At 36.6% G+C, this 20,370-nt stretch overlaps 1 protein-coding gene across 1 annotated transcript in view; it reads left to right on the forward strand.

The window, feature by feature from the left end:
* Nucleotides 1-3,775: 3,775 nt before the first annotated feature.
* The window catches only part of LOC101744953 (dentin sialophosphoprotein), a 45,276-nt gene continuing 28,681 nt past the window's right edge, over nt 3,776-20,370 (forward strand). Inside the window, exons 1-2 of the mRNA XM_004930120.5 lie at nt 3,776-4,085; nt 11,957-13,688. Of these exons, the coding sequence (XP_004930177.1) occupies nt 12,004-13,688 (1,685 nt within the window). The 5' untranslated portion in view covers nt 3,776-4,085; nt 11,957-12,003. The remainder of the gene's footprint in view (nt 4,086-11,956; nt 13,689-20,370) is intronic.

Below are 20,370 nucleotides of genomic sequence, written 5' to 3' on the forward strand. Positions count from 1 at the left end.
ACTTTCCACTAGGTATCGAAAATAAGGAGTATGTATCTGACATTTACATATGCCAGTCAAAATATATGTACCGTTTTATTTCCGGATATGAAACTCAAAGAATTTATGATGATAAATATTAACGGTAAAAAATTTGGAAGTGTCAAAATTTGTTACCTATGTGCTCACAGTTCAATAATCAATTACATTTTGTAACAAGATATTATTCTTTTTTAATCAGACTCTTTGGTTCCGCCGAGGTCAGTGATGTAATGTGCAGATTAGGAAAAATTAAATAATAAGTAAAATTAATTAACTTAGAAGAATAAGGCCAAAGCCAATGAGAATTTCATGTTTTTGCAGATAGTCATCATTTGATGTGAAATAATCACAATTATTACTTATGGTAGGACGTCTGGTGAGTCCGCACGGGTAGGTACCACCACCCTGCCTATTTCTGCGGTGAAGCAGTAATGCGTTTCGATTTGAAGGGCGGACAGTCGTTGTGCTGTTAAAAATGAGACCTTACAACTCATGTCTCAAGGTCGGTGGTGGCATTTACGTTGTAGATGTCTATGGGCTCCGGTAACCACTTAACATCATGTGGGCCGTGAGCTCGTCTACCTATCTAAGCATTAAAAAATATAAAAAAACAATAATTTTATTAAAAATATCAATCTGATGCGACACGTTCTAGCAATCCACGAGGTCATCGCTGGTATCATGGACGTAACAATATCTTTGCCAGCAACGACTTTTGATTAGGAAGTTGAAATATAGGTTACATTGACGAAAAGGTATTTACAACCGAAAAGCTCGAAGACCTAACCTATTTTGCGACAGATATAGACGGGGTGACAGTATTGACTCGTGCGAGTATAAGCCCTTTTTCTACTACATACTAGTTACGCAAACTTGAAATGAAATATTTAGTATCTGTTATACTAGATTCACGGGTACCATCTTACTTATTTCTTCCGCAAAGTAGTGGAGCGTTTCGCTTCAGGATAGAACGGCCGTTCCATATTTAGTTTGGGACTTTGTCTCATGTCTCAAGGTGGTGATGGTGTAGTGAGTAGGCAAATATTCGCACACAACTAAACGCAGCTCCACATCACATGACACCTACGTCATGTCACCTGAAGTTTTATTGACAGCCAGTATTATTGTCAATGAATATTTTTACCAGCCAGTATGACTAATTGACAATCATTGTCTCTGTAATTGACAACCATGCATTTTTTTTCTAACGCTGGAGAATCAGTTTACGTATAGCCGGTCGCGAGGGGTAACAGACGGGGTTAATTTCCGAATCCGGCGCCTCCAGAGAAGAAGAGGGAGTAGAGAAAGAGTGAGGTCTCCCAATCCGACCACCGACTAAATCCAATCAAGCTCCAGCTATCAGCCAGACGATCTACGAGCTCTTTTAACCACATAACACCACGTGGCCCGTGAACTCATTCACCATTCTAAGCAATGAAAAAACTTAGAGCAAAGTTTAAGTATCAAACTGGTAAAAACCAGTTCGCATGTTCACTGTTAACTGTTCTTCGCATTCAGCTCGTAATGACCTTCATCAGAATAACTAAAAGTATCTTAATATGCGTGTATTTATATTACAGAAGGTGAGTATGTTACTTTAACTAAGCCTTCGGCGCCTTAGTTAGTACCCCTAATAGCAAAGCCGAGGGTAATAGGTGCGATTCCCACTTCGTGCAAGCATTCCTCTAACGAACAAAATTTTATGCTTTGAGTCTGGATGTTTTTAGAAGGTGTCACGAAATTCAACGCTAAACGGAAACCAGGAGGGTGGGCCTGCTCATAACTGATTTACAGAAAATTACAGAAAAAAAAAAACTTCCAAAATCGACATCTCTTAAAGCCATTTTAACTACCATGACCACAAACTTTCAAATATTTCTGAGTTTATTTTGTATTGGCCACTGTAGTACGAGTAGTACTATTAAATGTATGTAAGTATGTTTCTCCGATACATGGAATCCTAATTTGGGACTGGGATATGTCGTGATCATGATTTATCCCCGATTGTTTTATCATTAATTTATCTTTAAGTTTGTCAGAGGATCTTAATGATAATGTTCAGGCCAGCTAATCAACAGAAACCGGAATGTGACCTCGGCCTTCTCGAGTTCCTATTACTAAATTCCATATTCCAAGTCCGCACCATCCACCATCGGATCGATTTTTAATGCGAAGCTGCCATTGCTGTTCCGGCTAAGGATAATACAGCCATTAAAGCAATTTAGATTTCAATCTTCGTTGAAATAACGGGTGGCGTCATTTGCATAGTGATGTCTATGGACTCCAGGGAGAAAAATATAAATTTTAATGTGGTCAAACACAAAAATTTAAATGGTCGTCATCATTTAAATGGTGGTCACATTTCGGCTCCACCGTAGTGATATTGTAAAGTTAAATAAGAGCGTTAACGTCGTGGTTCTAATTGGTACAGTCTCTCATCCGATTATGGAAGACAGTGCGCTGCGATTTTCATTGACCTGAAATGAGAAAAATGCAGCTGTCGACATATTTGTTTCTCGTTTAAGAGCGCCGAGTCAACTTTAGATATTAGTTTTTTGTGACAAGTTGACTTTCCATTGAAAAATTGTAAATTAAAAAGACTGGTTTTAGTGATGAGTTTCGGCGTTTCAAGTGAAGTTTGGTGAATAAAAATATGTATGTTAAAACACGTTATAAACTATAATTACTTGATTATCCACAGGTAATAATTAACTTTAGTTTTGTTAATGAATGTAAGTTATTGAGATGATGGCTTTAATTGGCAGCGTCCGCAGACCGTTAGGTGAATAAAAGATAACTTGTACATGTGTGTAAAAGTAGTATAAGGTGTCAATACAATGTTTCTAGGCTACAATCACACTGAATTAATTTGTTACTAGTCTACTGATACAATTTTATTACTAAAGAATGTTGTATGGGAACTTAATAAAAAGATGGAACTTTCCTATAACAAATTGTCACATGAAACAACATTGTCAGCTTACAATATAATCTTTACTTACTAAATATTATTTATTTAGTATGGTTAATGCAAGGTTTTAAGTCTTATAACTCTTTAACAATTACGATTATGTAAATTTAATATGTTAAAGTTTATCGTATTATGTATTATAATTGTATTATAACATTGCCCGTCTAGATTTTTTTTTTTTTTTATAAGTTCAAGGAAACGTGAGTAAATTTGAGCTTGAGAATTTTTTAATAATACGATACTGGTGCTTTGTTTTGTTTTGATGTTCGCTGTCTGAAGATTCTTATTGTTGTATTACCGGAATAAGCACTTAGTGGTGAATAATTGAATTACAGGTTGATTGTCCGCATGACAAGAGAGAAAAGTGGCTTCAAAGTTATCGTTCGTGTTATCTGTGCGAAGAGAATTGGCAATTACTTTCACTGTCTTTCAATTTGTCAAAGTTTGATGCTTGCAGGAGATTTCTTATTACTTCGTAGGGAAAGTTATGAATTATGAATAAACTTTAGTTCGTTTATGACATAATATTTCGACGCCTCGGGACCTTTGCCGGTCTGTTAAATCAATTTGCGTTCATTAAAATTTTGTTGCATTTTTGCGACAACTCCATTTGTTCGTATGTAAATGATTTCTGTAAACGAATATTGTAAAATGATTAGGAGTTCGAATAGTAATAATAAGGAATATCTGAGACTCGTGACTTTCATTGCATTGATGACATAGAAATGTGAAACTTTCTTGTACGCGGAACGCGGTACGGTGTCAAATGCGATTATAGGCAATGGTTGTGGCAGGGCGGTTGAAGCGGTGAGAGCGCGGCCCGGTTGCGACCGGTCGGCCCCACCGCTGGTCTGCAGCGCACACGCCGCTCCGCGCCGTCGACGTCGCGACGCTCGCTCGCGCTGCGCCCGTGAGCGCTATCTCGTAGACTACATCTCACAAATTACGATTTTAAATGAAAAGCCCCGCGGAACCCACGCAACTACGATGTTTTGAACGTTGAAAAAGTGTGGGACGTTGCTGACAAAGTGGTTACTTTATTATTGTACGTGACGAGAAACGAAAACAACTTAAACTGTTACGAATTGTTGGGGTGAGTATTTACAAATACGGTTCTTTACAATAGATTTGACTAAGGCTCGAAACAATGAATGTTTACGGTTTCCCACGGGAGGGTACGGGCTAAGGTCAGTAAGACACGGGTGTGCGTGGTGTAATGTGATTAAGTGCGGGCGCACGGACGTTTAATTCCCGCCACAACCCGCGTCCCGGCGCCACCCTGCTCCTCACCGCCTGCGATTGCGATATCCGCCTCCCGGACTCCATGACTTATTTTCTCTCCCGCCCTGTGCTTACAAGAAATCTATTTCTGTGCTTTTACAGAGGAATGTACATTTTTTTGTAAATAATAATACATTATATTATGTGGATAAAATCATAATATGTAGAAGATCTGTGTTAAGTTTTTTGGCTACTTGTGCATGTTTTTCGAACAATTTTTTTGCGTTAAATTAATTAATCAACACATCATATGTAAAATGAACTATGTGTGCCATCACAGCATATTTTTGGCAATAAGCAGTACCTGACTTTCCTAAAATAACATGCTTACATAAGATAACATGTAACTGATAAAACTACTTGCGACTCCACAATCGAGAGATATCTCGATTCACGTCATTTGAAATGAGAGGATATAATCATCGATTATTTATATTCTCTATAACGCATTACAAACATTTCGAAAAGAAATTTTCTTAAAAAAATCCAAGGTACATTGACTATTTTTATTAACGTATCGATTCAGGAATATAGGAGTTGTGACAACTGTAATTTAGAATTGATTAGCATCACACAGCCGGATATCCGATTGATTTCCCTGGGCAAAATTCCTCATTCTTTAATCTTATAAACCATCATTTATGTATGTACATAATTTTATGTATGTTTATTTATGTACATTAAAATAAACATTATTTATGTATGTACCGTCGATAATTGTTATTCAATCATATTGTGAAATCTTAAAGAGATCAATTATAATGAATTTAAACGTAGCTTTTGAATGACAATAGTATGACGCTTCGTCATATAAGTCTATTTTTAACATGATTATAGTCTTTAAATATATGCGTAGATGACACATATGATCTCAGATTGTGAGAAGTCACTGCAATTTATTATGTCATGGAGATACAACAAAAGTGAACTGTGGTTATCAATAATTCCGGACGAACTAATAAATTAACATATCATTCACGCGAAATGTATTCATAAAGGAGACATTAACTAACATGTTTCTGACGAGACGATTAACGGTCCGTATGATAATTTGCTAGATATTATAAAACTGTTATAAAAATCGACACAACGAACAAGATTTCAGATTTTATTGGCGTCGAAATCACGATGGCCGATTGGTCCGGTGCGGACGCTTGAAGGATGTTCACCTCTGTCGATTCGAAGATTGGAACCGCGACAAATCTCTGATGTCACGCAAACCACTACTATATATCCGTAGAAGATGTTTAAAAATGCCTTAAATATAATAGAATACGTTTATTATGATTTTGATCATGACAAATAATATTATTTATTGCTGACGTAATTTCTGGTAGTAGGGGATATTGTTGTCCAGCCGTGGGACAGTCGTGACGGGAGTTACGTTGTTATTGTCTATGGATCTCCGTTAAGCACTTAACATCAGGTGGATCGTGAGTTCATTTTACATTTGAAGCAATTTTTTATCGGGCTATTATTTCTGCCAAAAATATCAATATAGCGATGTTGTAACTCGTACAAGTCTCATGGCTTTATGTGTGTACTACATGTACCACGAAGGCAGACAGGTTTATACAAAACGTTGTCACTTGTCTTCGTTTTAACAGTTAAACCTTGTAGCACTTGGGGCTCGAAAACGTTTTGATTAGAAATTTATTAGCAATACCGTAATCTCATCATTAAATTTTATGATCGCTTATGTTGAAATTCTACAATCGGCTATCGATTACAAAACCAACTAACATTTCTCGGTTCGGTATTGCAATCAGTTGTTTTTCTTTAGAAGAGCGTTTGTTTAAACGTAGTTTGCATTGACGATGCTATTTAGAGTTCATTGCGTTTCAGTATTAGTTGATGAGTTCCACCCACGTAACAGTGAGATGTTGTTCAACTGAGACGGTATTCGTTCCAGACGACTCCGAACTGATAAAAAAGGTGAATTTAAATTTTAAACTCATTTGTATTCTTAATTTTATAATGACATGGACATCAGACGGACTCGCAGCCAAATGGAGCGCATATACACCAGAAAACGGATGTTACCGCCCACCGTGAGACTTGTAGTCATGGATTACGGAAATGCACGATTGCTTCATGGCAGAAATAGAAAGACGATGCTAGCAAAACATGTCGGTCAAAGTATTTTATTTTGAAATACATGTTTTACATTATTAGCTAGGATAGCCAGGCCTCAATGATCCACCTGAAGTTATGATGTTAGGTAGTTTAGAAGCGGTGTTAAAATGTGCCTTACTGATTATTAAGTTATTACAATATTTAGGGAGAAAGAAGTGGTAAAACAGGTTCAATTACTATTAAGAAAATAGATGCAGTAGCTCAGTATGCTACTGCCCCCTTTTTAGATACCCGCACAGATATGATCGGACAGATAATTATCATTAAAATCCATCCTGAATAAAACTTAATCCCGACTTACGTTTGATATTATAAACGCCATGTGTTATTGAGCCCTCGATCTCTGACAAGTTGTCAAGTCGTGTTTTGTTTTGTATAAGACTGCAAACTGTCAGACATTTGACGGATGGTTGATCTCTTTTGAATATTTTGAGAAAATAGAGCATCGAACCGGTACATACAAATGTTAAATATTCGCATGAACTAAGCCACTCGCAGATCTGCCAGCCAATAACTTACTTGGAGCATTTCAATAAACATAAATATAATCTATTTAAAATTAGCTCTCAGAATCAGACAGGCTAACCGAGTGGAAACCACATTATCATAATCAAGTCAATTTATAAAGTCTTAAAAAGAGACAACACGGTCTTCGGAGATAGTCGAGGTCTTCGAACTTTCTAGATTAAATAGGAACATTTTATAATTTTTGATCTCCATTTTTTTATTATCTTGTAAATATTTTGGAAAAATGCTTAATGATTAATTCTCTAAAAAAATTTAAAATTTAAGCAAAGTTGTGTGGGCTTTAATTACATTTTAGCTCACCCAGAAATTTCAAACTGAGTTCATTCATATTGACGATTAGGTTTTTAATAATTTATTTTGTAGCCTGGTGGGCGATACGGCGCTGCGGGAGTTCCAGTTATTAAGTTTCTTGTTTTGCATTTGACCAAAAGCACCTTATTTAATTCGGGGGATATTGGGTAGAGTGAATCCTAGCTCACTTTTGCGATGTTTTCGTTTGACTGGTTTTAAAACTTTAGAGATAAAAATTCGTGCTTTATTAGGCACTTTTATCGAGCCAATTTTTATACCATTTCAAAATGGTTTGAAATCATTAAATTTATTGGAAAAGGATTTTTAAATATTTCTGTAAGCCGGGCAAAGGACGCCCACGGTTATTCGGCAACACATTTTTATTTATCTCTCTCTATTTATCTATCACTTAAATGCTCGAATATTTAAATAACTGCAAATGATTCTGCTCATTTACATTAAGAATTAACAAAGCAGCAATGTTTACGAAACCGCCGGTTATTAAATTCCTTTTCGGCTATCAGAGATCGTGATTCTCGGCCTTCGTTTGTTACGCCTCTGTGCCCGCTGTTTTTGGAGACACATATCCAGATAATGTCTAAGCCACTCGCCTTTTGCGGGCCGCTGCTCCTCAAAGAGGTTATGATATTATCAAACTTATTTCAATTTCGTGTGAGATAGCTGTGAGCCAGGGCGCCGCGTGATATATTATGACAATAGATACATATAATACACACACACACACACACCTACACTCGTCTGTATAGGTAGTTGTGCAGCTTGTGTTTATGTCAGAGCCCCGCGCCGCTATGGAAATGTCGCGTGCCGATGGAGTCATAGGTCTGTGGTCATATATATTGCAAAATGTTTAGAAAACGTTGTTTTTACATCATATCAGAAATAAAGTTATTTCGCGAGGCTATATTAAAAGTTTGAATATTAAAATACTCAAATAATACTTTAAAGGAAAACAAAATGTTGAAGTCCAACTTTGTAAATAAATAAATAGATATTTTCATTTTCTACTTACGGGATTATATTTTAAGCAAATTGCATGCTCATTAAAACCAAGTAATATGTTTATTTATGCTGGATTTTGTGCCGAATAGTCGTAGCTACTAGAACCGTTAGAATCTGTATTTGGTAAAGCGACATGTTTTAGCTATGTTTAGCGGTAAATAAAGTTAGAGTATAACTTAAATGGTTCCTCTGGTTCGTTAGTGAATATTTACCAACTGCAGTTCTAAGATTGAATCAGGACTACAAGTAAAATTAAGGCATACACATGAGTTTTGAATGAACTAATATTTTTTTACTCCGTGATGAATCAATGGAGGTGTGAACATTGTATACTTTTTTTACAATTTAGGCTAAGCTTTTGGGGCACAGTAGGGCATTTGAAACATATGGGCCGAAAAAGAAATTTTAGTTTACTTTGTGGTTTCTAATTTTTGTATACCGAATCTTTTATATAGTGTTATGAGGTATTGCTTAAAATTATCTTCTTTTTACTAACGTACCACTCGTCATCAGGATATAATTTATTTTTATTATCTGGAATCAATGCCTTTCTCTCACGGTACATTTTCAGAGATAGAATTTGTCAAACACCATACAGCTTTGAAATGAACTACATGGTGCCTACTAACAGCTATGAGATGTCATTTTTCGAATGTTTCTTTTTAATAAGCGAGGATGACCATTCTAGATCAAACTGGTCGTGAACCCCTCAGCCTTGAAGGCAATAAAGAAACATATCAATAGTCTGTCTCGACTATAAAAATGACAATATATTTGGAATAAAATTCAAAATTTCCGATCTAAAAGTAAATATTTTGTTCCGTTGTAAAAAAAAAGTATTATTGCATACGGTTATATGATTTCTACACTTTAAATAATCATCGAAACCCGAACTTTAGTCAGACGACTTTCACATGTTCCCACAACCGTACTGCCGTAAAGACTATCAACTAGAGTGCATTGAAAAAAAGATCTGATTGCACTTGTTATAAGGTCATATTTCCATGGATTGCTGTACGAGAACGTTGTTGTTGCACAAGAAGAGGATCCCCTAATTAGATGAATGGCCCCGATCGGTCGCTGGTAACTACGAGTATTGCGTTATGCTATTTACATCCACTTGATTTATACATGTTTTGTTTGTCGATGACGGTCAATACCTTATTGAATAATGATAACTAAATAGGTTGTTCTCTAAGGAAATTTACACATTAATTGAAGTAGTTCATAGTTTCATATTCTTATTTAGTTAGATACATTTACGTATATCCAAAGAATAATACGTATCAACGCGTCCGTCTTAACATTATCTTTAAAGTGTTGGATGAACTACATATATCTTCATAATATCATTATTGCTCTTCATTCTATGTTATGGTACCTGTAACTAATTCGTTAGCTTACATATTCTCTTTAATTTTTTCCATTCACATTGAGAGCGTTCTAATAAAACCAATTAAACGAGAACCTTACATCATTTCACGTCCACTCATAACTAACCAGATGGGTATCGTTAGATTGTTCATAAGATATAAAAATAGCTATTCAAAACGATAGTAATGTTTGCATGTCCGATAACTGAGGTGTGACGATTACCGCGATATCGCAAAAAGTGCATAAACTTGTTTACTTTACGGGTACAACGTGCTTTATTCAATTTATGCAGACTAAAGATTTACTGGCGGTCGCGATAATTGATGATGGATGCTATTGGGTGCTAGCTGAGGATACCATTTATGTAATTAAGAAAAATTCTTACTTTGCAGTTTCCCACCGAAACATTTTTGCATTGTTGTGTGCACATATACATACTAATAAAACCACTGTGCTTGCTTCAGTTTAATTCAATTACAAAAAACAATTGTGTTTTCATTATGTTATAGTTGTTTATTTATTGGTGGTAGGGTATCTTGTGAGCTCGCACAGGTAAGCATTACCATCCTGCCTATTCGTGCGTGAAGCAGTAATGCGTTTCAGTTTAAAGGGTGGGGCAGCCGTTGTTCTGTATAAAATCAGACTCAGAACTCATCTCTCAAAAGCCCACTGAGTTTCTCGCCGAATCTTCTCAGTTGGTGGCGTTTCCGATCTGGTGGTAGATTTTGCGAAGCACTGCTCTTGTTAGGGCCAGTGTTAGTAACACTTCCGGTATGAGCCCCGAGCGCTCACCTACACACTAGGGTAAAGCTGAAATAGCCTCTCAAGGCTATCAGCATAGGTAGGAAAAAAATCTTAATGTTAGTGGCAGTATTTATGTTGTTGAGATCACTTAACACCAGGTGGGACGTGACGTTGTCCACCCATCTAAAAAAATATGAAAATTTTCTGTGAAATTCAAAATAATCATTTAGGTCATTTTTAAAAATGTCCAAATTTACCATCGTGGTTTATGTCGTAGATAGTACGTATAAAACAGTAATATTACCAAAAGTCAATCGGAACATAACAATATGTTATGTTATATTATATGTTAATTTCCAAATGTATGCTCATTGATACTCGTTTGAATAACGGTATTCCAAACGTTCATTCTTCGACGTTGGCTTACGGTTTACCGCATCACGGTCTCTAAAATAATGCAAGCTATCTTCCGTATTCTAGGTCACGGTGTAAAGATTCAATTACAAGATACCACTGAACAATACCATATGCGATGCAGCAATATTTCTTTGTTTACTCTACTCGGTTACAAGGCGAAACGAAAATGCTGACTATAAAATATTGATTTTGATGATGATGATTTAGGCATGTCACGATCATAGCTAAATAAAAAAAAAAAGTCTCTAATCATAAATCGTCTTTTCCATTAAAAGTTGCACAATTTCCAAAAATATTCGAAATTGAGTTAATATGCGGAATCATTTGGTATCTCCAGTATTTTTATCATAAATACTGTCAAAAGAGTGTTAGTTATTTTTTAGTTTACCTATATTTTGACTACTATCAACAAAATTAATACATAAATTTGTCTTACTTTAAAAGACAGATAACGTATCTGGTAAAAAAAAAAGTTGCAAAGATGATTAATATTAAAAATATCACATGATAAACGTTTAAAATACTCTCCTGTAAAATTAGTAAGTTTTGAGATTATACAGTTTAAATGCGTGAAGACGAAATATGATGCAATTGAGTAGAGTCAGAGTTGAAGAATAACGTTTTCATGTCGTGAGAAACTTGAAAGAGGCTGGGACTCGGGAATAACGGATCGAGGCCCTGGGCAATATGCTAATGCGTCAATTCTCGGCGATTGCTGCCACGAACTCGGCGCTGCTTTCGGTGCCACTAACCTACATCTCAGCCATTCCGATGATGCGACTGTTTGTGGTCAACGCGTTCCCAAACACGCTCGTTATACTTTCATGTTGATCAATGAAAGTTTGAATTGATCGTGAACAGGAAGTAGGCAGTATCGTGTAGGTATCTAGTTATTAACGAACATAAATTTCGTAACGCCTTAGTAGCGGTCCTCAGTGTCAATAACTTTGTTTTTGGACCACTTATTGGAGATGAGCTTGCATGAATGTAATAAATTGTTTTACAGACGGTTTCCAATATGCTCATTGCAAAATCAATCAATCTCAGATTCATTGTCCAAACATTGTGTTTCTATAAAACTTAGAAAGTGCGCCATTCCGACAGTCAAACAATGTGTGAGTGTGATAAGTCTTATTTATATATTTCTTTTATATTTTATTTCTTTGTTCTCAGATCTGATCCCGCGGAATCTACTCCGCCGAGTGTGCGTATTTCGCGGTATGGCGGCAGAAATAGCCGTCGAGGATTTTGTCACCATTGTCCCGGTCGGTGAAGGTCGGCCATCTCCGAAAGATCCATCATTCGTTACCGTACTCACTGTGGGTGCTACGACTGGCGCTTCGGAGGTCATTGTACGGAGGCCACGTGGAGAAAGACTTGGCCTCGGACTCAAATTTGAAGGTGGATCAGCCGCTGCAGAAAAAGTTAGAAGACTCTTGGTGCAATCATGTGCAGAAGATAGTCCAGCAGCAAATGCTCAGGCACCCTGGGGAAAATTGATTCCGGGCGATGAAATCTTAGCTATCGACGGCGTTCCCGTTTCAGAACTAACTAGAATTGATTGTGTGCGACGCCTAAAAGATTCAGATGAAACATTAACATTATTAGTGCGTCATTTCGAAATGAACGACAAAGAAGAAAATAGTGTTACGACGAAATCTAAAACGACATCGAAACAATCAACTGATATTATTCGACCAACGACTTTACCACCGCCAGTGCCTCCAAGAAAGTTAGGGAAAAAGAATTCCTTTAAAGATAAGCTCATAACTTTTGGAGAACAGAATTGTAGTGGCAATGTGAACCCACCAAATTTTAATACAAACGATAAGGATATTATGAACGGAAAGCACAACGGAATTTCTACTATTACTAAGTTATCTCGTAAGTCGTCTTTTGATAGTCATATTCATCGTCAAAACAAAGAAAGCTTGGCTTGTTTTAAAAAAGGTTCACCAGAAGAAGTAAGACGACTAGTACGTAGATTGTCAGACGGTAAAGCAGTGCCCCCTGATGCCGAAGTATATTTAGATTTATTGTCATCAACCGATTGGGAACGCTGCTTAGTATTGGCTGATGCAGAGTCTGATGACACAGGCAGCTCCATTTCAACAGTAGTAGACAGACTTGGGTCGATGGCGAGCTCGGTCGAAAATAGTATTCCTTCTACACCGATAATGCAACCAAAAACTATTGATATCCAAAAAGTGTTGAATTGTATTGAAAATATTGATACTAATATTCTTAAAGATATCACAAGTAAACAATTTATGGAGAAACAATATGAAAAACGAGAAGAGTCAAACAATGTAGACAAGGTGACTCATGGCAACAATACAAACGTTTCAACGTCAATGTCTAGCGAGGAAAATAAACAAACAGCGACAAAACGATTTTTTGGCAGTGACAAAAATAACAATAGTACAAACCTTGCAACTAAACATGAGAATATCGACACAAATCATTTAAAAAATAACGAAAATTCCGATCAGATTATAGAAAAACCCAAACCCATGCCACGGAACACGAAAATAGAGAGATCGGTTAGTGAAAGAAGACCCAAACGTATTCCGGTGCCAGACGTTTCGCCACCACCCATGCCCGAATCATTACTGACACCAACAAAAAAGAATTGTATCGAAACGTGGTTGCAGCGCTCTGAAGCTGAAATGAATAACACAAACGCAGAAAAAATTCAAGATACTACGACACAAGAGGTGCTACCGCGACTAATTGATTTCGTGCCTAAGTCTCAATTTAAAGAGAGCAGCAATGATTCGCCAACTTTAACGCGACCCACTACAGCGCCGCCGCCGCCGCCGACTGAAACACGAGAAGACGGCTCTGGAGCATCACTTGACACTATCGGAGAATTAGACGAATCAACCGACGTCACGGACAGCATGTGAGTTGCTTTTAATTTTTCCTATTTACATATATGTATCTATAAGTTTATCAGAAAAGTAACAAAGTTTTAAATTATTATTTTTTTATTGCTAAGATGGGTGGACGAGCTCACAGACCACCTGGTGTTAAGTGGTTACTGGAGCCTATAGACATCTACAACGTAAATGCGCCACCCACCTTGAGATATAAGTTCTAAGATCTCAAGTATAGTTACAGCGGCTGTCCCACCCTACAATCCGAAACGCATTACTGCTTCACGACAGAAATAGGTAGGACGGTGGTACCTACCCGCGCGGACTCACAAGAGGTCCTACTACTAGTAAGTGGTGATCTAATTGCTAGACAAACAAGTTAAGTTTAAAACTATGGTATTTTATATGGGTAAAAGATAAAAATTAATGTTATCAGAGCAAAAGACTTTAATTATTTTATCACGAATTCAAATACAATAACGCTAACAGCACATTGTCTACGGTACTTGGTACAAGAAGTTGGCTTATTTCAGTGAAAGTATTAAGGCCGGACTGTGGTTCTTCTTTGACAAGTTGCGGTTAACTTCCAACTAATTTACCTTCTCTGCCCAGCACTTTCCACTAATTATCCATACCATTTTGAGCAAAGCATTTCGCAGGTCGTTGGTTTCTCGACCCTTCTGAACCAGTGTTGTGCATTTGAGTGAATTAAAAAAACTCACTTTGTAAAGTTATTTTATAAGTGTTTCTTAGTTTGATAAGACTGCGTCAAGGCTAGTCTCAAAAAGCTGATTTGCAAAAAAATGTTTAATCAGACACTGATATTTAAAAAAACAATAATAGGTTTTTAGTATCAGTTAAATAGCAGGATTGATTTACAAGAAAGTGGGTTTCACTCAGTGGAGGTAATCATTGGTTCCAGTGAAGATACTCATTAGCAGCGGTAACTAATCCAAAGTAGAGGTTAGAAATTAGCCTTTCGCTCATTCGTAACTTGGAATTTATGTTCACAAAGTCTTTTAATGGATTTCTGAAACTACAATAAAATTCAAGGCTTCATTACGACGACCAGCAACAGAAAATCGATTATGAAAATCAAAATTAATTTATTTCAATAACTGTTTTGGAAAGTTGAATACAAATAATAAATAAGGGGAATCATCATTTTAAAATAGTTACAATATTTATTACTAGTATTTAATATTATGATTTATTTACAGATATAATTCATACTGATTTATTGCAATGGACATTTTGTAATTTGTATAGAAATGTGGTCAAATCAATCAATAGTCAGACGGAATTAGAGTGCGTCAAATAACAGTAATAGTATAATATAAAATGAAAGTAGTTCTACTCAGTAGTGGTTGATCGTTAATAAAAAATATAATTAGAGTTTCTTTTTCCAAATACAAGAAGGCTAGTAGAATCGGGCACTGTTTATTATTGGCACTGGTAAAGTACGGTTACCGTATTCGTTTAAATATTTTTTATTAAGATCAAGATGTTCTAATCCAATATCTGGATCTTTTATCACTGGTGGTAGGACCTCTTGTGAGTTCGCACGGGTAGGTACCACCACCCCGCCTATTTCCGCCGTGAAGCAGTAATGCGTTTCGGTTCGAAGGGTGGGGTAGCCGTTGTAACTATACTGAGACCTTAGAACTTATATCTCGAGGTGGGTGGCGCATTTACGTTGTAGATGTCTATGGGCTCCAGTAACCAGTTAACACCAGGTGGGCTGTGAGCTCGTTCACCCATCTAAGCAATAAAAAAAAATTGGTTTAAATATCTCTATAAAAATGAATTGCTCTTCGTTAGTCTCGCTAAAACTCGAGAACGGCTAAGCCGATTTGGCAAATTTTGGTCTTGAATTATTTGTGGAAGTCCAGAGAAGGTTTAAAAGGTACATGAATAAGAAAATGCTCGGAATTAAATAAAAAACAGAAATTTTGCTTTTCCTTTGATGTGTCAGACGGATTCCTTTATTTGTTTTAAGTTTATTTTAAACAAAAGCTTAGGTTTTTTATCGATTGAGACACTACGAAGTCTGCCGGGTCAGCTAATAATGAATATTTTTGTGTTTCTATTCGTGTCCGTTATCCGATTGAATCGATACACACAGTATAACTGTTGTTGACATTTAACGGAAGATTTCTGCTGTATAATCATTATATCGGTGCATAATAGATGAGTGACCCCTGAGAAATTAATACAAACGGGTGTATTTGAACGAAAAATCCAGAGAAATATCAATTTCAGTAAGGAATCGCAAGAAAAGAAATATTTTTTGTAAACAAAAAACACTATTGTGTCTCGTGTTAACAATACTTTTACTGATTACACGGAGACAACGGTTGTAAACAAAGAAAAGAATATTTTATTCTGAACGGTGACACACATGGAGAGTTTTCTCTATTTTCATGCAAACTAGCGGGTAACAATGGTAGAGTGCCGAGGGAGCGCCAGCCATTGCACCCTCGCCCTCCTATCTCGCTCTCAAAATGCATAAACTCTTTTGTTTCTTTTCGTACGTATAGTGTTATAGACTTTTGCCTTTATCGATTTACAAGGCGACATTTGTGTATGTTTATAAAAAAGCTATTTGTATATTGCTTTGTAACATTCTGAAATATACCAATAATTCACAAAAGACGTTTCAATATAAATTCTTGCGTAAATTTTAACGTTCAAATGTCATGATAATGTAATAGTTGAACGGCATGATTATTATTTCTATAAAATTCAATTTCTTAACTCATCACGATTTTTGATAACGTCACTTAATGCCTGCGGACACTTGGTCATTAACAGCTATAGCAAATATTTACAGCCCACTTTTGAAAATTAGATGCCATGAGCAAACTGTCAAAGTTTTTTTAAACACAAACAAAGCGACGAGGTGTTCTACTTTTGTAAGAATGAAAAAAAATATTATTATCTTCTTTTTTTTCCTTTTTTTTTCAACTTATTATAAGTAAATGACTGTAAAATATTGTACAATATACGTGTCCGTCGCTTTCTCAGCCCAGTGCTATCGCATTCTGAAAGAAAACATAGTAATAGCTTTAATTCTAAGGAAATTATTTTTGCTGTAATGATAGGTAGAAAGCTCACGGTCCGCTTGGTATTAAGTTGTAATCGGAGTTCATAGACATCACAAAGTGAATCCCGCCATCGACGTTGAGTCATGAGGTCTAAGTTGGCACGATTGGCTCGCCATTCAAATTGGAATATACACATATGCTTGCTTAGTGACAGGAATAGGCAGGCTGTTGATTGACACTTATCCGTGCAGGACTACCAAACGTACTACTACTATCATTCATTCATTCCCTAAATTGGTTGTAATTTTTCTGACTAATGTATTGTGAAGCATTAACGGGTGCTTGCGGTCAAGAATTCTATTTAGATCTATGTGGAGTTAAATTGCAAATAAACATTTTATGTTGGAATCATAATGATTCATAAAATGTAAGAGTTAAAATCGAATTTCATTAAACTGCATACCACGGCATAAGACAATAATAAACTCTCAAAAGCGACGTTAATGAGAGATCTCTCTCACTGTATTTATTTGTTAATTAAAGAAAACGTCCTCAAACATTATAGAGACAATTTAGTGTGAGGCTATAGAACGTTTGCAGTGGGTTTTTAAATAAATAATTTAGACGTTACGTAAATTCTAAGTTGCCCTGGGTAACGGAGTAGTGATTAAGACAGTCGTCACGGCTTCAGAACGTAAAATAGAAAGTCGATTGCAATCACTGTCCGGCGCTTGATGATGCTGTGTTTATCAAGATACAAGCCTCAGAGATCGACGTTGTACTTGTAATAAATAACTCGAAGACACAATGAACTGTTATGTAGATTCATGACCAGAAATTATTTGATGGCAAGCGTAACTCACGTGTAACAGCGCTTCACGTATGATGATAGATGTATCATTATCATTCAAAATTTTCACTCATTGTGTATTTAAGAGTGCTTCGAGTGTGTTTTTATAATTTATTCCTCAAATAGAATTTATTTTATTTTATTTAGGAGTGTGTTGAGGGATTGTTTGTAAATTCAAATTCAAATTCAAAATCATTTATTTCAACTTAGATGTCAGTATGACACACTTGTTGAATGTCAAAATACAAATAACAATGTTAACTCTACCACCGGTTCCAAAAAAAGCCACAGTTCTGAGAAGAACCGGCGAAACAAACTCAGCGGGCTTTTTTTTTTTTGTTTTTTCTCAAATATTTTCTTTTTTTTTAAATAAATAGAAATATTCACAATAAAAGAAAAAACAAGTCAAAAAAATACAATTAAAAATAATAATAATAATAATGAAAAATGAAAAGGCCAGGAGCGAGCGCCTCATTCCCACGTAGTGCCATCTAGTAAATAATCCTTAACTTTATAATATGCCTTGTTGCACAAACGTTCCTTAACAGTTTTCTTAAATCTATGAACAGGTAGTAGTTGAACGTTTAGTGGGATCTTGTTGAAAAGCTGTACACCCAGCCCCCTAAAAGAGTTGCTTATTTTCTTAATTCGAGCCGCCGGCAACGCAAGCCTATGTTTGTTCCTAGTGTTCACATTGTGCAAATCGCAGACTCTGGGGAATTCTTCAATGTTTTTACGCACGTACAATAAATTTTCAAAAATGTATTGGGACGCTAAAGTTAGAATTTTGATTTCCTTAAACTTGTCCCTTAAGGATTCCCTCGGGTGCATATTATAAATAGCACGAATAGCCCTCTTCTGCAGGATGAAAATCGTTTCGACATCGGCAGCATTGCCCCATAGCAAAATGCCATAGGACATAACACTATGAAAATAACTAAAATAAACCAGGCGTGCCGTATCTTCATTAATATACATTCGTATTTTTTTTACCGCAAACGCTGCAGAACTAAGCCTACTCGCTAACTTGCATATGTGAGGACCCCACTGCAGCTTGGAATCAACTGTTATACCAAGAAAAACTGTCGAATCCACAAGCTCCAGTGTCTCTCCACTTACAGTAATATTAGTGTCAACTTGTTTAACATTAGGTGTGGTAAATTTTATACATTTTGTTTTTTTGTTATTTAATAACAGATTATTAACACTAAACCAATGTACCACGCGCGAGATAGCATCATTCACATCGTCATAATCTTCCAAATGTCGTTTAATTTTAAACAATAATGATGTATCATCAGCGAATAATACGACCTCGTGACGGGTTTCAATAAACTTAGGTAAATCATTGATATATACAAGAAATAGGAAGGGACCCAATATGGAACCCTGAGGAACACCCATATTAAGTAAGACACCGGAAGATCTGGTTCCTTTAACGTCTACTTTTTGGATTCTTCCGGATAAATAAGATTTAATAAGTTCTAATGAAACGCCCCTAATACCATAATGGTGTAATTTCCTCAACAATGTATTATGCTCAACACAATCAAAAGCTTTAGATAAGTCGCAGAAAACCCCAAGGGCATTATGCGACTCTTCCCAAGCCTGAAAAATATTTTTAATGAGATCTACACCTGCATCAATAGTTGACCGACCTCTAGTGAATCCATATTGTTTGTTATGAAGCAGGTTATTGGAATTGAAGTGGTTCAAAAGTTGTTCCAGAATAATTTTTTCAAAAATTTTACTCAATGTAGGTAGTACTGAAATGGGCCTAAAGTTAGAGGGGTCAAAAGTACTACCAGATTTAAATAAAGGTATTATTTTACTATATTTCATTAGATCAGGAAACACACCACCATCAATACAGTCATTAAATATTGTAGCAAGGTAAGGTGCAATTATATCAATAATGGATTTTATAACATTAATTGAAATTCCCCATAAATCACCAGTTTTCTTAATATTAATGAGCTTGAAAGTATCAATTATGTCCTTTATATCAATATTTGTGAACTTAAAGTTAACACTGCATTTATCAACATGATTTTGCAGTAATGATTCGGCGACGGTAGGAGATGAAATTAAAGATTTTGTGGTAGAAGCTGGGATATCAGCAAAGTAGTGCTCAAAGGCACTGGCCACTTCTTGATGAGAAGTTATTATTCGATTATTGATTTTTAAAGTTAATTCAGCATTGCTGTTTCTACCCGGTCGGCGGTGTATCGCGTTCCGACCCGGCAGGCTGGTTCTGGCCCAGCGGGGTATCCCGGAACACCAGCGGCACCGCCCGGGCGGCCTGGTAGGGCCGCCGTACCGCGGAGACCGACGTCGTTGGTCGTCGACTATCGCCTCGACGACCCGTCGGTCGGGCGTCCTCGGGGTGGCGCCGCGTGTCTGGTTGTAGTGTTGACCGCGGGAACCCCCCTACTCTGAACGGGTTCTGACCCCGGACGGAGATCGGACGTCGGGTGTAAGAGTGCAGGGGAGTCGTTTAGTGGGTGGGCCCTAAAATCCTTGGGCCCGCGATCTGCTCTCAACACCTGCAGATCGTTGAGTCTCACATACCCCGCGCGCCCCCTAGGCGCGGGGACCTCGTAGGAGGTTCGGCCCCCGGCCCGAAAAGAAAAAAAAAAAAAAAAAAAAAAAAAAAAAAAAGCATTGCTGTTTCTGACATTCCCAGTCTCCCTATTAATGATATTCCAAGTCATTTTAATTTTGTCAGGTGCATTTTTTATAAGATTGCCTAAGTGCAATGACTTGGCCAATGTACAGACTTTTTTAAACAGCTTGGAATATTTAGAGACA

Source organism: Bombyx mori, chromosome 5 (assembly GCF_030269925.1).
Source record: "Bombyx mori chromosome 5, ASM3026992v2".
NCBI classification, from domain to species: domain Eukaryota; kingdom Metazoa; phylum Arthropoda; class Insecta; order Lepidoptera; family Bombycidae; genus Bombyx; species Bombyx mori.